The sequence below is a fragment of the Grus americana genome, chromosome 1, assembly GCF_028858705.1.
Source record: "Grus americana isolate bGruAme1 chromosome 1, bGruAme1.mat, whole genome shotgun sequence".
Taxonomy (NCBI): Eukaryota; Metazoa; Chordata; class Aves; order Gruiformes; family Gruidae; genus Grus; species Grus americana.
The window spans coordinates 121,119,676-121,139,655 of NC_072852.1; the positions used below are offsets into that span (position 1 = coordinate 121,119,676).

Genomic DNA, 19,980 nt, shown 5'->3' on the forward strand with positions numbered 1-19,980 from the left:
ATGAAGCTATTCACCCTATCCATTTTCATGTAGTACCTATAGTTTTTATATGATTGTCATTTGGATGTATGGTATTTTTTCCATTGAGGCATCTTTATGTATGCAGAACACTAGTAAATCACTCTGACAAACTGGCAGAAAATTCAGCTCTAGAAACAAATTCAACTGTTACCTAGCTGTTACCTTCAAAAAATTTCTGGAACAATAAAAAGGTATAGAAATGTGGCTGGTTAGATAGGAGACTGTTAAGTTTCTGCAAAAATACTCACTTTTTATACTAACACATCTAAAAAGAAAAGTTTAATTTTAGAGTGTAATAGCGATTGACACAGTAGGTTTTCCTGAGAGAACTGACCACAGACCATAGCCAAGGATTTGGTCTCCTCTGCTTTCTGTTATTATCCAGTAACAAGCTACAGAATAAATATTTTAGTACACTATCCCATGTCTCTGTATATTGTGGGATGTACAAAGTTCTATGAGAGAATGCTTATGCTTATTGCTTTTGAAGCAAGTCTATGTGATTTGAAGAAAAAGAAAATGTTTGATGCATTAAGGACCAGAAAAGAATAACACTAGTAGAGAAAGCGTTCTGTACCTTGATGCTCCTTTACTTCAGAGCCCACGTGCCACAGACAGCATTCAATTAAATAATAGTCTTAGCAATAAACAATGACATTATACAACACTACACAACATCACTCCTTTGGCTCAAAGTAATTCCAGTTTGTTACTGAACAGTTGTTACGCAAAATCTCCAACACATGGCTGAAAACAATAACCTTCACATCCTAGAGCTGAAAAGGCTAGTAACAAATTGGCAAAAGAAATTCAGATTGCACATCCCTTACATAGTTCTATTTCTTGTGCAGTTTGAAACAGCATCAGTATACCTTTGGTATTCATCTGAAAAAGGCTTAGTTGGGAGAGCAGCTGGCATTCACTACTTGTCCAAGGTAAGCTCTGTCTGAAAAGGCATCAATTTCTAACATCTCCAAACAAAATAATTTGTTTGAAACAAAACCAAACAAAATAATGTTTTTAATTTTTTTCATGTTGCAGCACACCCAAGATAAAGTTCTGTTCTCATAGGGATGTTAATAACAGTTGTAAGAATAAAATCATACTGAGAGATGATGAGGTGCCAGGGAAAGTCAAGATCGTTTCTAAAAGGAGTGCTCTGGGAAGATTTGCTTTTAGAGAACGTTCTATTGCCTGGCCTAGTCAAAGCCCTTCCAGTGGCTGTATTCTTCCCTCCTGAAGCAGAATATTATCGAAGATTATTTTTATAGTAAGAACTGGAACAACCTCCCCAAGGACATGGTAGAGTCCCTGTCACTGGAGGTTTTAAAGATGCAATTGGGCAGGGTGCTGGATAATCCCATCTAGGCTCCCTTTCCCAGAAAAGGCTGGACCAGACAATCTTTCGAAGTCCTTGCAAACCTGGGCTGTTCTATGATTTTGGGGATACTGGGAGACTGAAGAGAGCCATTTCTTTTCTATGTGACCACCAACACGCAAGCATTTATTGTGTGACCATTCCCTTTAAATCAGCCATAATCAATCGTTATCAGAAAGGTAAGATGCTAACTTGCCTGGATGGAATTATGCAGGCCAGTTAGCATGGGAGGGATGCTTGACTGCGGAAGGGTGCAGAGTACCAGAGGATCATGTTGGGATAAAGAGGTTTTGTGAAGTCAGAAAGGTCTCTATAAAGGTTGATTATGTCCATATGCAACTCTTATGAAATAGACAATTACATGTTAAAATGACTCAGGTTGATTCAATGCATCATGAAGCTACTATCAGTAGTATTAACACAGAACAGACGTACTCACTCTGCAGCTAAGACAAAAAACCTCTTCTTCCCCACTTAATAGCTTTATCACCATTTACATATGTCTAAACAAACCCCTGATCTTCTAGAAACTCTATATGCAGCACTGTAACCCTCCGTGTGTGTGTATATATATATATATATATGGATTTTTTTATATGTTAGCCATCTTTTATTTACCATAACAACTTGACCTAGGACCTCTACATTTGCTTTCCTTCTCCCTTTTTTTTTTTTTCCTTCAAAGTACCCTGCCAAAAAGATAACGTGCCTTTACCAATTAGGCACCAAACACAGAAAAAAAAAAAGTCTCAAGTATTTTGAAGTACATAAACAACATATTTCATAAATAAAAACTAGCTTCCTCTTGACCAGTGGGTTTGATTTGAAGGGGAAGCATCTGTGGACAGGATAGCTAAGGAGAAACTTGACTGGCTCAAGCCAGTAACGAAATAATCCAGGTGTCAGAGAGACATAAAACTACACTTCTCAGGATATTGGGAGGCTAATAAAATTACAGGATCTCATGGTATTGTGTGACAAGGACCTGAGGAAAAGAGAAGGGCTAGGGAATGAAAAATTCTCTTTCCCACAGCAGTAAACGATATTTTCTTTCTGATATGCATCTTTGTCCCATCAAATATAGGTCCCTCCCATGCAGACATTTTATGGGCTTGTTGACATTTACAGAAAAGTAGTTCTGCTCCCGTCACACAAAATGTCCCACCGGAAACGCCTTTCCTATACATGTCCTGTTGCAACTAAGCTTTACACAGAGCCTAGCGTAGTGAGCCTCTGGACACTGCTACGGCACCAAGAAAACCATTGGAGGTTAATTTTAATATCCAGACGTTTATACTTTGGAAAAATTTGTTGTAGAGATTATAAGGCATCCTTTAGGGGTCAAGTAGTCCATGTTAATACAGACTTTCAAAGCTGAAGTCATTCCTACTCATATTTTTGCTAATACATAGAACATTTTCATAAATACGATAGGCACAGACCATTTACAACCATTAATCTATCTTCACTGTCAAACACAGCAGCTGCTTTATCCTCAGCAAAAACCTTTAGCACAGTTCTGTGGCTCAGTCTGCTGCCCCAAAGGACCTTGTTCTTCAGCCATAGCTAGAAGGACAGATTTGCCTTTCAGGATTCCAGGCAGCAACTTTTTTACTTCTTTTTTTTTTTTTTTTTTTTTTTTTAGTTTATTCCTTTTTGCTATCAGCTGCTTTTTCTCTGTGGGAAAGGTACCATCTTCTTGACATGCAAAAGTCCAGACTGCACATCAATGTATGGAGAAAGGAATGAAAGTGTAGTATCAGCAATGATGTGTTTGATCCAACCCACTATTTATATCCCCAATAGTCATGCAAACCTTGCCCATCATACACTAGGGCATACTGCCTCCATGTGGCAGAAGATGCTTCGGACATTCTTTTTTCTTGCATTTCACACAATCTTGTGTGGCTATCAATTTTGGAAATAGGTTTGGAAACAGAAGGAACAGAATCCATACATTACTTCTGTAAGAAAGGGAAATATGGGGATAAAAAAAAAATTATCATATTGGTAACTGTTTTTCCACACAAATACTCACCAGGAACACACAGTAAAGTAGAAAGGATATATATATATATGTATACATATATAAAAAGATGCTTTCTCAAATGTTTATTACATGATGAAAGAAGACTAATTGAAAAAAATTCACATCCTGAACTTGATCAAAGGGGACTGATTGCTCTTCAGGCCTACGAGCTAAAAGCAAGATTGAAAGAGCGGTTTTGAAAAATTACATTAAAATGTATCACATTCTTTTTTCAGTTCATAATTGGTTTGATTCAAACTTGACTAGAAGACCATAAAAATTGCTTTAGCATTAGACCAGCTATCTGATTCAAGTAGCACTAACACTGTGTTATGGGTACAGGGCTTCTTCCATGACTAAAATGGAAATACTTTGTGAAATTGGTATATTTTTTCCACACCACACTCATCCCCACCCCAAAAGCCTCAACCTCCACCTACTTTACCAATGTTGTTAGATACAAGACCTAAAGAAGATAAAACCCAAGGAAATTATTGTTTTGCCCATTTGTGTCTTTACATTTCAGTCTCTACCAGCTGACCACAAGTGCATTCCACCTCACCGTGAACAAGGTCTTCATGTAATTTCCAGACTGAAAAGAAGTGACATGGGATGACTAAAAGAGTTTTGTAAATCACCAGTGCTGTCACATTTAGGATTTCCCTGCTTTGGTTAAGATGTGTTAGGATGTTCCTGTCAAATCTCAATCTGCACAAAATACACAGTGCAAGGGGGTGCTAAATTTATGGTGAGATTTTTTCTTTTTTCTTTTTTTTAAGACAGTGCAAGGTCTAGAGACAGCATGAAAATCTCAAGATTTGGGTGTTGCAGGGTGCTATGCCAATTTTAGCTTACATTTCATTGTATAAACATTTTCCCATCTCTGTTTGGTATCCAGCAAACAATCCTATTAGAAATTTTCCAAACATCTGTGTGGTTTTGTCTCCAAGTATTGTCCATTTCAAAACTTTTCAAAGTATAAATTAGTAACTATACATCTGTTGTTGTTGCTCTGTTTGAACCTGTTGCTGTCCTGATGGCTGTTGCGTTGGCTGCGCCTGGGACTGCAAGACGTCAGTCTGAGGCACTGACCTCCACGCCAGAGGATGCTGTTCTGTTATCTGGTTCCCGAGAGGAGCAATGGAGTTCACCAAGGTGGTCAGGTTTATGAAATGGGCCACAGACTGAGGATTGGCTGCCTCTGGCTGCGGCTGGATCTGAATGTCATTTTGGCGGTTGTGCAGCATGGCGGAACCACTGACGGTGTCAAACGTCACGGTGAGAATTGAGTTATCCAGCTGTAATTGCCGTTCAGGTGCAGTCAGGTGGCCCACAGCCACCGGTTGGAGGTTTGTGAATTGGGTTCCGGCTGCTGTCGTAATGGGGGTAACAGTGATATTTGTCAGCCCGACAGAACTGGAAGGGGCTGTGACATTTGGGTCACCAAGGGTCACCACCACCTGTGGAAAAAACAGAAAGGTAACCTCAGCCTTGTATTTGGCAGCTAACTACCAAATGCTAAGCATCAAGAAAGATCACCTGAGTGCTGATGGGCTTGTATGTTGCTACTGCCAGCAAGAAAAGTCATACACACAGAGGGGAACACAGAAAGCTTGGAATATAACAACTTCCAAGCATAGAAATAAGAAGGTAATGGGCAGGTGGCATATACAACATTCAAAACAAGCAACTGAATTAAGTTTCACATTTGTCGTCACAGCTTCAGCCAGTCAGTGGTATCTGCCAAACAAGGAGATGGTAACACCAAAGGAAATTAAAACAAACACGAGGAGCTTACTGGTCCAACTCCTTGGATTTTTAAAGTTTCTATTCATCTTCATATTACCATGATTTATCAAATTAGACCTAAATGTTCCGACCACTCTTTTGCATTTGCTTTTAGGAAAAACAGAAGGGTTATCCCTCTAAGAAATACCTGCTACCCATCCCCCTGCTACTGGAGCTCACCTGCTGGATGCTCTGTACAGCTGAATTAGTCTCATCTCCAACATTCCCTGTGAATTCACCTTCCTTCTCTGTGTATTCACTGAAGGCATGGTCCTCAGGCACTTGGGCTTCCTCCTCCTCACCTGACTTTTGTTTTCGTTTCTGGCCACGTTTAGGAGCTTTCATATGCTGTTTCCCTTCTGGTAATTCTCCCTGTTCCAAGGCTAATTCCGGCTGGAGCAACACATTTCCAAACAAGACATCAAGTCATTTTGTTTAGTGAAGTTCCAAGTAAGAGGCTATGACCTGAAGCTGGTTTACTGTCAATTCTCAAGTGAAGAAACAAACTTTAGCAAAAAACTGATTTCAGGGAATGAGACCTCACGCTGTAATTACCTCCGTTTTACCAGCACCGGTGTTATACAACCTAACAGATCAACAGCTTGCATCTGCTTATACATGTTAAGCTGGGGCTGACTCTAAAAAAGCACATTCCTTGCCCGTCAGCCTACGCCCAGCTATGATATGTACCAAAAAGTGATGTCCCTGCCTCACCCTCCAGTAAGCCTGGAATCTCACTGCCACCACAATTGTGCAATGGTGAAATTTACCTGAACGATCCCAATGGAGGAGGCATCAATGGTAGTTGTCTCTGGCAGCTGCTCTAAATCATCAATCCGCACAGAAAGAATCTGCGGACAAAGAGGTAACGGCTGGTGAACGGCAGCAGTGCATACCACAGTCAAACAATTCAGCATTGCCTTAATAAATCCTGTCACAAAGCAAATATGAGGTAATCTAACGTTTTACACATATCATTTAACACAAGGGATTTAACCGTGGCTTTTTTTAAAATAACCCCATGGCATATAATCTCTTCCTTCTTGCTGAAAACCAGCAAACTTTAAATACAACTACAGAAGAATACATTTATTTTCATATTCTACACAGAACACAGCCCACTTGGAAGTGATGAATTCTACAGAAAACAAACAATGTGTTTGAAAAATAGTTATTATTTTAGCATTTATATTTATAAACCTATCAACTGTGTCCTACCCCATTGTTTTCAGCTGAATCTATACATCTCAGCTTATCAAAGAACAGAGATAAATTGCCCTCTGGATTGCAGATATTCAGCTGCATTTTTAATCAATAAATCAATAAACAAAGCTTTTTGTTTATTTCCTTCCCAGTCATGATGATAAAAAAATAGGGATAGTTCAAGGCAAAGCAATACTAAAGATAAAGTGGTAGTGTAAAAAAAAAAAAAAAAAGCCTCCAAGGGAATGGACAAACCTTAGTCAACCTAAACAAGAAATGCTGAGGAGAAACACAACAGCTGAATTCAGAAATTTAGAACACAGAAAAGCTTCACTGGGGTCAGACAAAACATCTCTCTAATCCAGACACTCAGCAGTCAGCATTCATCTTTAATACTAAGAATAATTTTGTATCATCAGCAGATGCTGCTATTACCTCTCCATTCACCACTTCCTTCAGATCAGTTCTGAATACAGAGAACACAATGGGGAAAAAGAATCAATTATACTCCCTAATGGATGAAGACAAAACATGAAAAAATATACATTTAAGCTAAGGCAGAAAAAGAAAAGGGATTTAAAACAATCAGAACAACTTCATTTTTAGGGACTGACAACCAGATATGTTTACCACTGAAACATAACATAATGAAAGGGCTGATTCAGTTAAACGCATGCTTAACAGACACTACCTAAAATTGGCCCCAAAAGATCAGAAAAAAAGAGAAAAAAGAAAAAAAAAAAGTAATTCCTTTCAAGTCACTGAGGGCCATAAAATTTCTTAAATAAAAAAAAAACAACAAAAAAACCAAAACACCCAAACAAACCACCCCACAATTTACCTGCCAAACTAACTCACCTCTGGATGTTTACGCCTCATATGTCGACTCATGGACGCTCTGGTAGAAACCTTTGTCCCACACAGCTGACAGCTCTGGGCTTCTACCTTATCATGAGTGAGCTGGATGTGCTTCTGTAGCATGTAATCAGTGACATATTTCTTATCACAGACTGAACATGTCCACTGTTTTCCTACTGGAGGCAGATGGAAGGAAATGCTGTTAGCAACAGTCCCTGAAGATTAGTATTGTATTGTCAGCATCGCAACAAGAGGAACAATTTTATGTTGGTCACATGATGTGTAACGCTAGTTCCAAGGCTGGCAAATCTATAAGCAAGTCTAGGAAGAAAATTAAGCTATTGTCTTTGGATACTGGTTTTTAGAGGATTTACCTGTATGAATCAACTTATGAGTCTCCATTGTATTTCGCTCACTAAATGTCTTGCCACAGAGCTCACACATGAAATCTTTGATTCCTGCATGAAGAGCACATTTAGCATCAGAGTGAAAATAGTCTCAGGTATCTGGGACAATTCCAAGTCTCATATTATTGGGGGAAAAAAAAATCACAGCCAAACAAGTAGAAGCAGCCCAGCTTTACCAGCTATTTTTATCTAAGCCATGCCACTAATGTCTGGCAGAAAGTGAATCCAAAAGGAATTGATGTGGGAGGTAAAAGTTTGTTTTGGGAAATGAGAACCTGAAGACTAACTTAAACCAAAACCAACACTCTAGACCTACCCTGTACCAGAACCACCTCTCTTAAAAGAGCAAAACATGAAACCAACCAAACTATGTATCTTAATTGTAGAACAGGTGGTCTTGGTGACGAGAGGACAAAATCTCACTTTTCAGAAAGCAGAACATGCACATTTTTTAACTAGTGTTCCTCATACTTTCTGACTGTTCTAGATAAGTTCTCTTGGGAAGCATTTAACTGATTCAGTGCAAATTTTGTACATCTTTAGAGATCTCACCCGTGTGTCTTTTGTAATGCTTCAGCATGTTGACTTTCTGTGCAAATTTTCGGTGACATTCCTTGCATTCGTATTCTTTAATCCCTTTGTGAAGTTTCATGTGGTGACGAAGCGCGTGTTTTGTCTTCATACCTGTGAGACCAAGGGTACAGCATGACAATTAGTCCATCACTCCCACCTTCAGAGGAGAACTCAGGATGATCACGTTGTTAGCCAAGAGCTCTAAGATTATATTTCCTGTGTGTCTATAACTGCATATTTTTAATTGTTTAGGTAGCAGTGCACATTGTCATTATTATTTTAATTCCAGGCAAAAGCTCTGAAAAACATTTGAGTAACCACTGAGGAAGAAGCAAACCAGCAGGGACCAGCAAAGACAAAACATCATTAGAGATGTCAGACTTACTGCCTTCCACTAAAATACCAGTTCAGATCTGTTCAAGTTATAACACGAACAATTCAAAAAGTCAAAGCAACTTTGACTCTTCAGGCTCCTACAGGGAGAAACTTGTCTATTTCTTAAGCCTGAAAACAGCCTAGAATGAAAAAAATCTCTTATTCACCTCTGTGCTACAAATGCATTGGGGATCAGGCAAGCACTCCTCGATCTGACAGAAGCAAATTTTATTAAAATCAGTTTTGTCTTACAGGCCATGAAACTAAATTGTATAAAATTAGGGGTAGTTTATGCATCCATAAGACTCCTGATTAAGACAGTTTCTACCTCTCAAAAATGCAGGATTTACAGCACGCTGAGGACCTTCCCAATATTCTAAGAATGGAAGTAAGTTTAATTCAGATATTCACCTGCTATTCAGTATCACAATTAATGGAAAACAAGGCATTAGACATACCTTTGCCACATTCTGCACACAAGTATTCTCGGATATTATCATGGACTCGCATATGTTCTTTTAACATGTCTTTTCTAGCAAATGATTTGCCACATTGCTCACAAGCATGACTTTTTACACCTTAAAAATAAATTTAAAAGACAAAATAAACAAAAAAAATGTTAATGAAAAATGTGCATCTCCTAAAAAACTGACTAAACTGGTGAATTAGAGGGCAACAGTCCACTTGTGTTGCCAACCACACCTTTCATGCGTATTGTAGCCCAAACTACATTAGAAGACTTTGGAGAGAAAAGCTGGCTTTTTGTGTGAGATCTGAAAAAAAGGATAAAGACTGAGGTAGGAAAACACTGAATAGCATGAAATAATAATGAGCTTTTAAAAATGATTTTGCAATAGCAGTTTTCAGGCTATGTAATGGTGAGAAGGTGGCATGGATAAGAATTTGGGGAAGAAAAGAATGCAGAATTGGGATTTTTAGCAGATGAATCCTGCATCGTATTAACTAGGAATCTGGATTGTGTGCCTAGACCAAGTATCTTCATTAATACTATTTGCTTTAGAAAACTGGTCTACCCTAAAAGCATAAATATAACATTTATCTTATTGTAACTTACAGTAAAAACCCATAATTTATTTCGTCCTGAAAAAAATAAGGCAGGCACTGGCAACAGAAATTTCTTTTCAAAATATTGATCATAATAAAGAAATGCAACATTTTTACCTGTATGTATAAGCTTATGTCTTTCCAGATTTCCTATACTGTTAAAAATCCTTCCACAGATTTCACATGGATGGATGTATCTGAAACCAAAGAGACCAAAACCTGTCATTCTTTCTTGAAACAGAGGTGATTTTCAGGCATCTCTGTCAGTAACGGTATTTCATTTGGTAATACTAATTACTGCAAAAGTTCCTTGAAAATGCATTTTTAAAATTAACCTGAAGAAACCCGTAAGTTCACTGCAAGCTTGGAGCAGTCTAGCATTGCTACATCCTCAAATCAGTTTGTAAAAAATATTTACCAAAATCATAGATTTATACTTTATAAAGCCCAAACTGGGAGTCTGTTGACTAATCATCCATGTGAAGTGAATCCTTAGTGATATATATTTCAAGCTTTTAATAAACATTTTAACACCCATTATACAGTTTCAGATATTTTAGTACAGCCCAGTTCTTTAAAAGCATTAGGTGGCGGAGCTACTGTAACTTCAAAAAGATAACTTCTCTTATCAGTCCAACACAGCATCTTACTTCTGCACATTAGGATCAGGCAGGTTCTCCCGATGAATGACCATATGTGCGTGGTAAGTTGCCTTCAAGGCAAAACGTCGATTACAAATGCTACAGCCATAGCCTTTCTCCTTGTGCACGTCCATTATGTGCTTCAGGTACTCCTTCCCTCTGCCGAAAGTCAGCTGTGGAATGAACCAATAGTGAATGAAAGGGAAAAAAAGTCCTCGGGAACAGCAATAATCCACTAACGTACTACTGGGATCTAGAGTCAGAGCTAGTAGACATAAATATCCTGTGTATCAATAGATGAAAAATCTGTGAAAGCTGGATTCAGGCCACAACCTCTGGCCATTCCAAGCACATTGCTACTGGACATCAGTTAACTCACTTGGAAAACAAGCTTTGGATGGTATCTCTGCTTCTTATACTGCACAGGCAGAAGACCTCCAATTACTTGTGCACTGAGGAACAGCCTTGAAGAGAACCATGTCCAACCTCCACTAGCTGTCAAAGCAAGGATGCCACAGATGGAGAAAATGTCTTTTGGGCTCCAGGGGCATAGTAAGCTCTAGTCTGCATAGCGAACTTTGGCACCAGCTCCAGAAGAGGTGGTATTTCCAGGCATTGCAGGGCAGTGATACTAGCTCAGCTCCTGGAAGTGCTACAACTACGATAGACAGGAGCTGCACTACTTAGTTCCCTGGGCTAAGTAACCCCGCATACGCATATATGCTCCGACATATCAGGGCAAAGTGCCAGAATGACACGATCTTTTGCTTCAATTTTGGAACTAGTCAGGGTATTTCTGACAGCACTGCACAGCTTGGTGAAGGTATACTTTGGGATGAGAAAAAAATAAAGAGAGAGAGTCTTAAGAACTCAGAAGAGATATTTCACTAAAACTTATTTTATGTTGTTCTCCCTTAGGAATGCATGAACAGATACTTTGAGCCAGAAAGAGCCTCCCCATCTCATCACAGGCAACACTCATTTTCCACAGCTGTTGCCTTACACAACTGTTTACTTCACAAACACCTTCAAAACCACTAAAAGCCCAGCTTCCAAAAAGAGCCTTCTAATTTGAATGGCACGATTGCCCTCATTTGGAAGCATACAATTATATATAGCTTATGTACCCATTAAGTGTCAGGCATTAAAACTACCACCTTGAAAGAAAGCACGTGATTAATTGCTGTGATACCACATCTTCTTATACTTACTGACATAACCTTAAAATCAGTTTGCACTTGAAAACAGTTTGCAGATAAGAATAGAAAACTGAAGTATTATTATCTCCACGTCTTTAAAATGAAGATAAGCTAAGCACTTTCATCACAATAAGTGTAGCCTGTGAAATAAGCTCTGATTTCCAGGAGCCAAGTCAGTGGCTTAACTACCAGAATTCCCCCGTCCCTGTATCAGTTTGGCCAGTTTTGCTGTTCTCCCTGATTGCTTTTGCATCTCACTCGCCCCGGCACAACATGCTCGCCCAGTAAGGGCACAGAATCTAGATGGGCCTTAAGGAACCCATTCTTCCCCATTACTTCTTTACAAAATGGCAAAAGCCATGCAGTAAGAGGTTTAAAAAAAAATCTTCCTTTCTCAGCTGACAGTTAAGTACATTCCAGTAGTACTTCTAATGCCATCCTGTTAGTATTAGAGTAGGCCACCACATTGAACATCAGCAGCAGTCTTAATCCTCCAAACTGGACATCCACTAGAGGACCACCTGATCTCATCAAAATTAAGCAATTTGTGGACTGTATCATTCAGAAATGCTATAATGATTTTAATTTGCACATAATTAAAAGGTAGTGTAAGATTTCACTGTTCCTTTATTGTTTCTTCCTCCAGTTTTGCTTGCTTCCTTGCACGCAGGTAACCGTATGTATATTTATCTTTTTAAGTGTATAGCATTCACCTTACAGAACACCACCTAAAGTCTTATGAAATAGCAACACTTCATAGATTAGAGGTAACAAGCACTGCAGAAGAGAGCAGACCTGTGGACTGGCCTTCTCTTTGTCAACCCTTAATGTTATTTAAAATTCTGAATGATTTACTGACATCTACACTCCCTCCTCCCACCCCAAAACAAATTAATTTGGAAGTATTTAAAGCTACCTGGCACCTTTTGCAGCTATACTTGTGAGGCTCAGAATCTGCACTTTCATCAGAATTGTCATCATTTTCCTCTGATGAAATTCCAATTTTACCAATGAACTCTTCCCTCTGGTGATCATCCATTAATGCTATGTCCTGTGTAGGGTAGGAAAGAATATTCTGTTTTAACAGAGTAAACCTCTATTTCAAAAAGTAACATCTAGTCAGCTTTTGTTGCCATGCAGACTGCCTTGCATTAACAACTGCTGAAACATTATTTATTTAAAATATCCTCCTGCTTCATTCAATTCAGGTAAACAAAGTTCCTCTGTCCAGAATTAAACAAGGAACAACTGTTTATCCAAATAGCTAAGACTCCATTTTTTATGTATAAAAGGAACTTCAATGTAAACAGATTCAACTGGTACAGTATTACATCCATCTTTACGGGCACCGCTAGTGATATAAATCCTTTCAATTCAGTGTTAACCTACTTACATCAAAATGATCTAATAAGCACTGTTAACAGGGTTGGGTTTGTGATTTGGAACATTTTGACAAAAGCAGGTGAGGAACTCAACACACAGGCAGTTATGTTGGCATATACAAGAGAATCACAATCACTGGCATGGAAAGGGCAGCAACAATTGGGTTTCTCATTTCTTTTTTTTTTCATGCAAAGAGAGGGGATGACAGTAACCCCTCAGCCCAACCAAACTGCAGCTAGAACAATACATCTGTTTGCAGCCTTCCTCTTAAGTTATTCCTGCTGCTTTAAGCTGAGCAATCTCTGTGATTCACCCAAGGTGTTCTCTCCATAGTGTTCAGAACAGTGTTCTGCAGTGGTAGCTGAAATAACTTTAAATATGACAGTCCACATACTCTGCAGCAATCCAGATGTGGAACCACAGAGCCATGGGTGAATCAGAGCACAACCCGTGTTAGGCTGCTGCAGAAATGTCACTGCACAGGGTATATAATCACTGTTGTGTTGCCAGTATGAACATGTGGCCATAACAGTCTCAATATATTTACTGGTATGTTTAATAATGCCTGCTAAGTAACACGCCTTTTCTAATAAATTCTTAACACCATACCTTAAAATGGACATGAATATGATCTCTCAAAACATCCACCCTGAAAAATTTACGTCCACAGATTTCACAAGTGTATTTCTTATCTCCATGTGTTAGAAGGTGTTTGTTCATATTGCTTCTACATGAAAATACCTAAAAGAAAACAAGAAGGAAGGGGTTTTGAATTATGTCCAGCAGGGCTACAATTCTTTGCAAGTTATCCAATGGATAGCACAAAACATATTTACTGTCCTATTTTATTCATTCTGGCCAGAAACATGGAAGAGGTCCTGTTATACAGCCAGCAGACTACCTCAGAACTGCTGGCACAGCAAGATACACATGTACAGTTCCCAGGAACTGACTGAAATTGGCCGTTCATCAGAGGTGGACTTCCAAAAAAGTTGCAGCAGAATTATATAGGGTAGATTTTAAAATATTTAAATCTTTCGAATCAAGAATGTTGCATCTATCTATAAAAAGACACATCCACAAAATCTACCTTTCACTGACATGTAACATATCCAAAGCATCAAAACCAAAGGTCTACACACCAACTTAAGAGTTGCTTGAATGTATCTTGCACCATGAATCATTAAACATTTATAAAATCACTAGTTAAACCCACAATCCTGTGATAACAGCAACTTCAGATCATGAACGTTAAACAACCAAACTCAACAGTGTCATGACTACACAATGAATTCACTTTGAATTCTAATAGAAAATGATTCCCAATGCATCAGTCAACTCCAGTTGTTTACATTCTGGCATAAAAACTTCACTCCAAATAACATAAGCCATGAGATTTCACTGACAGACGCAGTGGCTATGTTACACTCTACATTGTGCTACATGTCCTGAAAGTCTAGTCTGAACTTTACTTTTGTTCTTATCTTCGTCCTAACAGCTCCCACCATCCCTGGCCACAGTGGGCTTGGATATACAATGGAGGTAAGGCGGTTTAAAGAGTTAACATCCTGGCTGGACGACTGAGCTTGCTGGTAGCTGACCACGTGCCTGTCCGAGTTGCAAGGTACTCTTACTTGGCACGTACCTTAGCACAAGTCCTTTACTTCAGCCTTTTGGCAGGCTGTGTGCCTATTCGGGGAGGCTGCTATTGTGGTTTAAGACACAGGGGGTAACTTGTTATGCCATGGTAACTCATTTGGAGGCTCTGGGTTGAGGTGTACAATACCCCTGGAGTATCCTTGTGGCTACAATGCAGAACTTCGCAAGGCACATGCTGGCAAAGACGCCTACCTTCCCGCACACGGGGCATCCCGAAGGCTCCTTCTTGTAGCGAACCATATTTTCCGTGCTGTGCTCAAAGTCTTCTCTTTTCACACGCCTCACCCCTTAACAGAACAGTCCCCATCAAAAAAACAAAACAAAAAAAATAAACCATGGTTTTCTACTCCAATCTGCATGCCCTTTCAGGTGAATACTGTAAAGAAGAGTGAAACACTGGGAAGAGCCTCAATGCAGAATTTAATTGCTTACTAAAGGATAATTTCTAAATTAAAACGGTGTCTTAAGAATCTAAAAGCAGTCTGCCAAGGTGATGTATTGTGGCCTAATGGTTACTACACCGACTGTAACGTGTCTGAAAACAGACATTTATTTATGATTTACCAGGAAACAGGTAGACCTAGTAGGCCTTGGCACTTTGATCAGATATCTGGCCCAGAAATTCCCCCGTCAGAGTCTCTAAGGAGAGAGGGAACCCATCCAGCATCACCTTTAACGCTTGATGAGGATTTCAGACCTCTTTCTCTGCTACTTTCAGGAGGGAAGAGGGCTGCCACTCTTCTAACAGCTACACATGAGACACCTTGCCATTGCCATTCAACTCCTTGACCTCCAGCCGTCTGCTACTTCATGGCACAGAGGTTGGAGCCACAAGAGTGGCCAGTGACAGCTGGCTACGCCCAAAGCACCAAGTGGACAATCTGGCTGCTTTTTTGAAAATCACCTTTGGGCTTATCATCTAGATCACTAAAGGAATTTTAATATATACTTCAGCAATCTATCATCACCCAAGTTTTTCCAGAATCTTTGAGTACCTATAACATCCTTAGGTGTTTGAAATTTTGATCTGTAAATTCTTATAATCTCATTTTCATATATTCTCAAGATTTTGAAAGATAACATCACACAGCATTCCGTTTATACTATATTTACACAGTAGTCACTTTCAGTCATATATTGCAAGTTAATTCTCTGCTCTCAAATTTTCAAATTACCACACTTTTTTTTCTTTTAAAGAAAGAATAGAAGTCAAAGAAAGAAAAAGACGTAATTAAAATCAGGTAGTCTAAACTACTGCGTAAGCCAAGCAATTTTCACACAACTGTTAGTAGCATTGGATCCAATCACATGAGGCTCGGAAAAAAAAGGTAGATGCATCTCCTAGAAAGTTTTTCATAGAATTAAACAACTCCCCTCCAGGATCCATTACTATTATTTTTAATAAATGTCACATTTTGCTGAAACCTGCTACTACAGATCAGGTAACTGACAAAAAAATGACAGCTGCCATCCAGAAGAATCTAATGTGCCATCATTTCCTTAACCTTCCCACCTCTGCTGCCATTTGAAGGGTAATAATTAGGTTCATCTGCAGTATACTTACCTTCCAAGTGTCGTCTTTGATGGTCTAGCATGACATCCTTCCGGTAGAACATCTTATTGCAGATTTCACATGCAAACTTCTTATCCCCATGCTTTTTCTTGTGTTTTGAAAGATTACTGTTTGTAGAAAAGAATCTGAAACACATCTCACACTGGAATGTCTTGTCATCTGTAAGCAAGAGAAACCACGCAGCTCTTTACAGATGAAAACAGGTTTTATATGCTTGTGAGACGGGTAGCTCTTTTATTAGACCTGAGTGTTAATATATAATCCATCATTATATGTATTGAGGAGGGAAATGCAAAAGCATGTATTTTTATTTTAAAATATGTCTTCCCATTAAAAAGATAATAAACATCAAACAACTTATTATTTTTGCTGCCTATGAGCTTAAATATCACTGGAATACACTGGAGAGTATTTCTTCAAAGGCAAAAAATATATATGATGCTACTTTGAACATGGAATCTAGTGTCGTAACTACCTCACATGGGCTATTTCCATTGTGGTCTAGCATATATTAAAAATTATGTGTGGAGTGGATTTTGTCACAGTTGATTCAAGTTTTTAACATTGGTAAAATCACTGCACATACAGCAACACAACATCCCACAAACAGCTGTGTCTAAGCGCTGCAATGCTCCTTCCACCACTGGTTCCTAATACCAGCCAGTACAGAATACTCTAGAAGAAAGTATAAAATCAAAAAAATTAGATCATTCCATGATAACAGGCCTATGGTGAATTTGTTTTGTATTCAGTAGTTGAGACTTTTGCTGAAACATGGAAGTACAGTCCTGGAGATAGAATTTGCCAATACTACAGCAATCACAAAGAACTAACAGTTTGATGTGTTAAAGAGCAGAGCAAAAACTGCTGCTCATTTTGGTAACAGTCAACTCAGACAGAAAATGAGCTGCTGTCTTTGAATAAACAGACTACGGAGGTTACTTGGCATTACTTTCCATTCCTCATAAGGCTGAGTTTTTATACAAGCTGTACCCTCTGAAAGGAAAACCTACTTTGCATGGTGCTGTAAGGGGCAATTACCCAGGTGATTCTGCACCGACAGTTATCATGGGTCCATAAAAGTAATCAGGATGTAATTTTCTAAGTATGAAATCACTCAGCATATGAGTAACCACAAGGGATGGCTATGGGAGAAAAGGACAGGTGCTAGTGATACCAAGAAAGAAGCACCCAGAGAGACTACCGTAAGTACAAAGAAAGCATGAGAAAGCAGAAGAAAACTGTAATCCCAGAAAACTACAAACTATTGACAGTATTGGCCCCTTTTCCAGTTTCTGTGTTTCAGAGAAATGAGGGGAAACTTAGTTTCAGGAAAGAAAGTTAGAGAGAGATGGTGACAGCGTATCTGTGAACATACAAATGAAATACCAATGAGGACATTAGACAGGTGAGCAGGAAATACTAAAAAAAAAAGACCAATATGTAAGTGGATGGCTATACTTTTCTTATCACAACAAGAGGGTTTTTTTGAGGGAAGGGAACAAGGAAAGGGGCAGGTTGCCTGTTGTGATGATGACGAAAATCTAAATGCCCACTCCCTCTTTGTAGTTACTATACTGAGATGGATTTGTCGACATCCCCACAAAATGGAATGGTTAGCCATTCTCACCTGTCCTGCAGTTATGGAATTCCAAAGCGCTCTCTATCCGAAAGGCCTTTTCACACGTGGTGCACTTGTATCTGTACTCACTGTCAACCTAAGGATTGCAAACAGTAAGTTTTTAAGAGGAGAGAAAGACAAGTCACGTCTGACAGAGAAATTCTAAATCTCAACTACTTTTTCTGTTTTCTGTCTTTTCCAAGTTTTCTTCCTTCAACATGATATTTAAATACACATTGATGCAAAATTCTCATGCTATATCATCCTGCCATCCATGTTACTACATCTGAGCTCTAAAAAAAAAAAGTAGACTATGCATCTGTGTGCATGTAACAGTCCTCCTAATAACTCCCAGTCCAACAGAGAGACAGAATTTTTGAGAAGAAAGATGGAATCTGACTCATTCTCCAGCTGCAGAACAGATGCCAGCAATATGAGAGGTTAGGACCTTGATGCTGAGCGGCAATGGCAATACTCGTTGGTGAGGCCCCACTATGGGCATGTGTAATATTTATACAGCAGCAGCCCGGAAAGGCCCTCGGCAACAGGCATGGGGCTGCTACTGTAAGCTCTGTGGGCTTACACGTGTGCGTATAGCCCTTAATGACACAGCCTTTACCCAGAGAATTCACACATTAAATGACGCTATAGGTGGGGATCAATGAAACAGGACAAGCAAACAAGACTGGAACAATCCTATTAAGTACCATAAACCGAAGTCAGATCTCACCTCTAGATCATGCAGGCCCAGCTAACTCCAGCTTGTCTTGCTGTAAATGATGTCTGAAAACAACTTTCTATAGGAAATTCAGACATGAAAAAGGACTTGTATGCTCAAAAGCTTGTCCACACTTTGCAAATTCATCAACTGTTCTAACAGAAGATGTTACCTCTCCCTATCAGTTTTGTCTCACTTATTTACATGGATATCCGCTCAAATATAATGAACCCAAGCTCCCCAGCTGGCACCTGGAAGCTCACTGTACATTTCACCTAAGCTCAGAAAAAGCCCGCTAGTCATTTCCACTCACTTCATTCCTGCTGTGCTTGTATGAAACATGCTGCTTCAAGCTCTCTTTACGGCTGAACAGCTTTGCGCATTCCTCACATTTAAATAGTTTGTCACCTGAGGGGATCAATCGAGATAAAATAAAAAAAGAAAGTAGTCAGCAACTGGTAATAATCAACTCCACGCAAAACAGGGGAAACCAAAGCACAAGCAACTGCAAACAGGCTAGTGATGAGAAACAAACAGGCTAGTGATGAGAAACAAACAGGCTAGTGATGAGAAGCTTTAGTAACTCAGGAGATCCAACAGTGGATTTTAACCTTTCCCAACTATTTTGACCACAATTTTGGTTCCTCCACTCTTTTTCAGTGATTATTTTTCACAGAATCCATAGAAATAGGTCACAGACCCCTGGAACTGCAGATCACAAGCTAAAAAGCACTCAGCTAACATTTACTCAGCAATGTTATCCATGTATCTGTAAAGGTGGCGGACGCTGTATATATTTAAAGCAAAGAACAGTTTTGGAAAGACTGTCACATCCTCCCATTTGTTTAAAATATGTACCTAAATTCAAATTTTAAGTACTCTGATTTTAACTTTCATCTATTATTATCACATGCTTTGGCCTGCATAACTAAAAGAGCTTCCTAGAGACAGGTGAAAAAGGAAAAGGGAAAAAAGAAAGGAAAAAGGAAAAAAGAAAGAAAAAGGGAAAAAAGAAAGGAAAAGGGAAAGAGAGAGAAGAGAGACAAGAGAAAAAAGAAAGAAAAAAATCTCTTAAAATTACATATCCCAATGTCTACAAATAGCCTATTTCTTTTACTCAAAGGTGGAACCAATGCAAGACAAAATCAATATGCAAGCAAGGCAAATGCAAACCCACCGTGAGAACGGATGTGCCTGCTGAGGTTGCTGCTGTTCTGGAAGATCTTACTGCAGATACTGCACTGGTAGACTCGCTTGTGCTCCCCAAGCTGTTTTATCAGCTTCCGCCGTATACCATGTCTACTGGAGAGAATTAAACTTCTTTTGAGGGACATGGTGTTTTGGTGATGAGCAAACCTACTGGATTAGAGAAAGAAAGGCAGGGACTGAAAGGTATCCCACAGGTTGCAAGAAAGAGTCCCACCAGCTGGCAAAAGCTAAAGGAGTGCTGTGCTCAGCTTCTGGCAGGAGAGGGGGGCCCGGAGCTTCC

General features: G+C 39.2%; 1 protein-coding gene across 11 annotated transcripts in view; it reads right to left on the reverse strand.

Moving 5' to 3' along the window:
• Positions 1-584: 584 nt before the first annotated feature.
• Positions 585-19,980, reverse strand: part of PRDM15 (PR/SET domain 15) — a 39,944-nt gene continuing 20,548 nt past the window's right edge. For 6 of the 11 annotated variants that reach the window (XM_054831346.1, XM_054831326.1, XM_054831304.1 and 3 more), the window contains 16 exons: positions 19,669-19,850; positions 18,805-18,899; positions 17,783-17,870; positions 16,144-16,311; positions 14,772-14,866; positions 13,530-13,661; positions 12,454-12,588; positions 10,348-10,511; positions 9,815-9,894; positions 9,091-9,210; positions 8,237-8,368; positions 7,652-7,735; positions 7,278-7,453; positions 5,987-6,067; positions 5,397-5,609; positions 586-4,888 (listed from right to left, as the gene is read on the reverse strand). In XM_054831346.1, coding sequence (XP_054687321.1) covers positions 4,412-4,888; positions 5,397-5,609; positions 5,987-6,067; positions 7,278-7,453; positions 7,652-7,735; positions 8,237-8,368; positions 9,091-9,210; positions 9,815-9,894; positions 10,348-10,511; positions 12,454-12,588; positions 13,530-13,661; positions 14,772-14,866; positions 16,144-16,311; positions 17,783-17,870; positions 18,805-18,899; positions 19,669-19,850 — 2,422 coding nt within the window. In that variant the 3' untranslated portion in view covers positions 586-4,411. Of the gene's footprint in view, positions 4,889-5,396; positions 5,610-5,986; positions 6,068-7,277; positions 7,454-7,651; positions 7,736-8,236; positions 8,369-9,090; positions 9,211-9,814; positions 9,895-10,347; positions 10,512-12,453; positions 12,589-13,529; positions 13,662-14,771; positions 14,867-16,143; positions 16,312-17,782; positions 17,871-18,804; positions 18,900-19,668; positions 19,851-19,980 lie in introns of all 11 variants that reach the window. The other 5 variants (XM_054831394.1, XM_054831385.1, XM_054831375.1 and 2 more) reach the window with 4 other exon arrangements.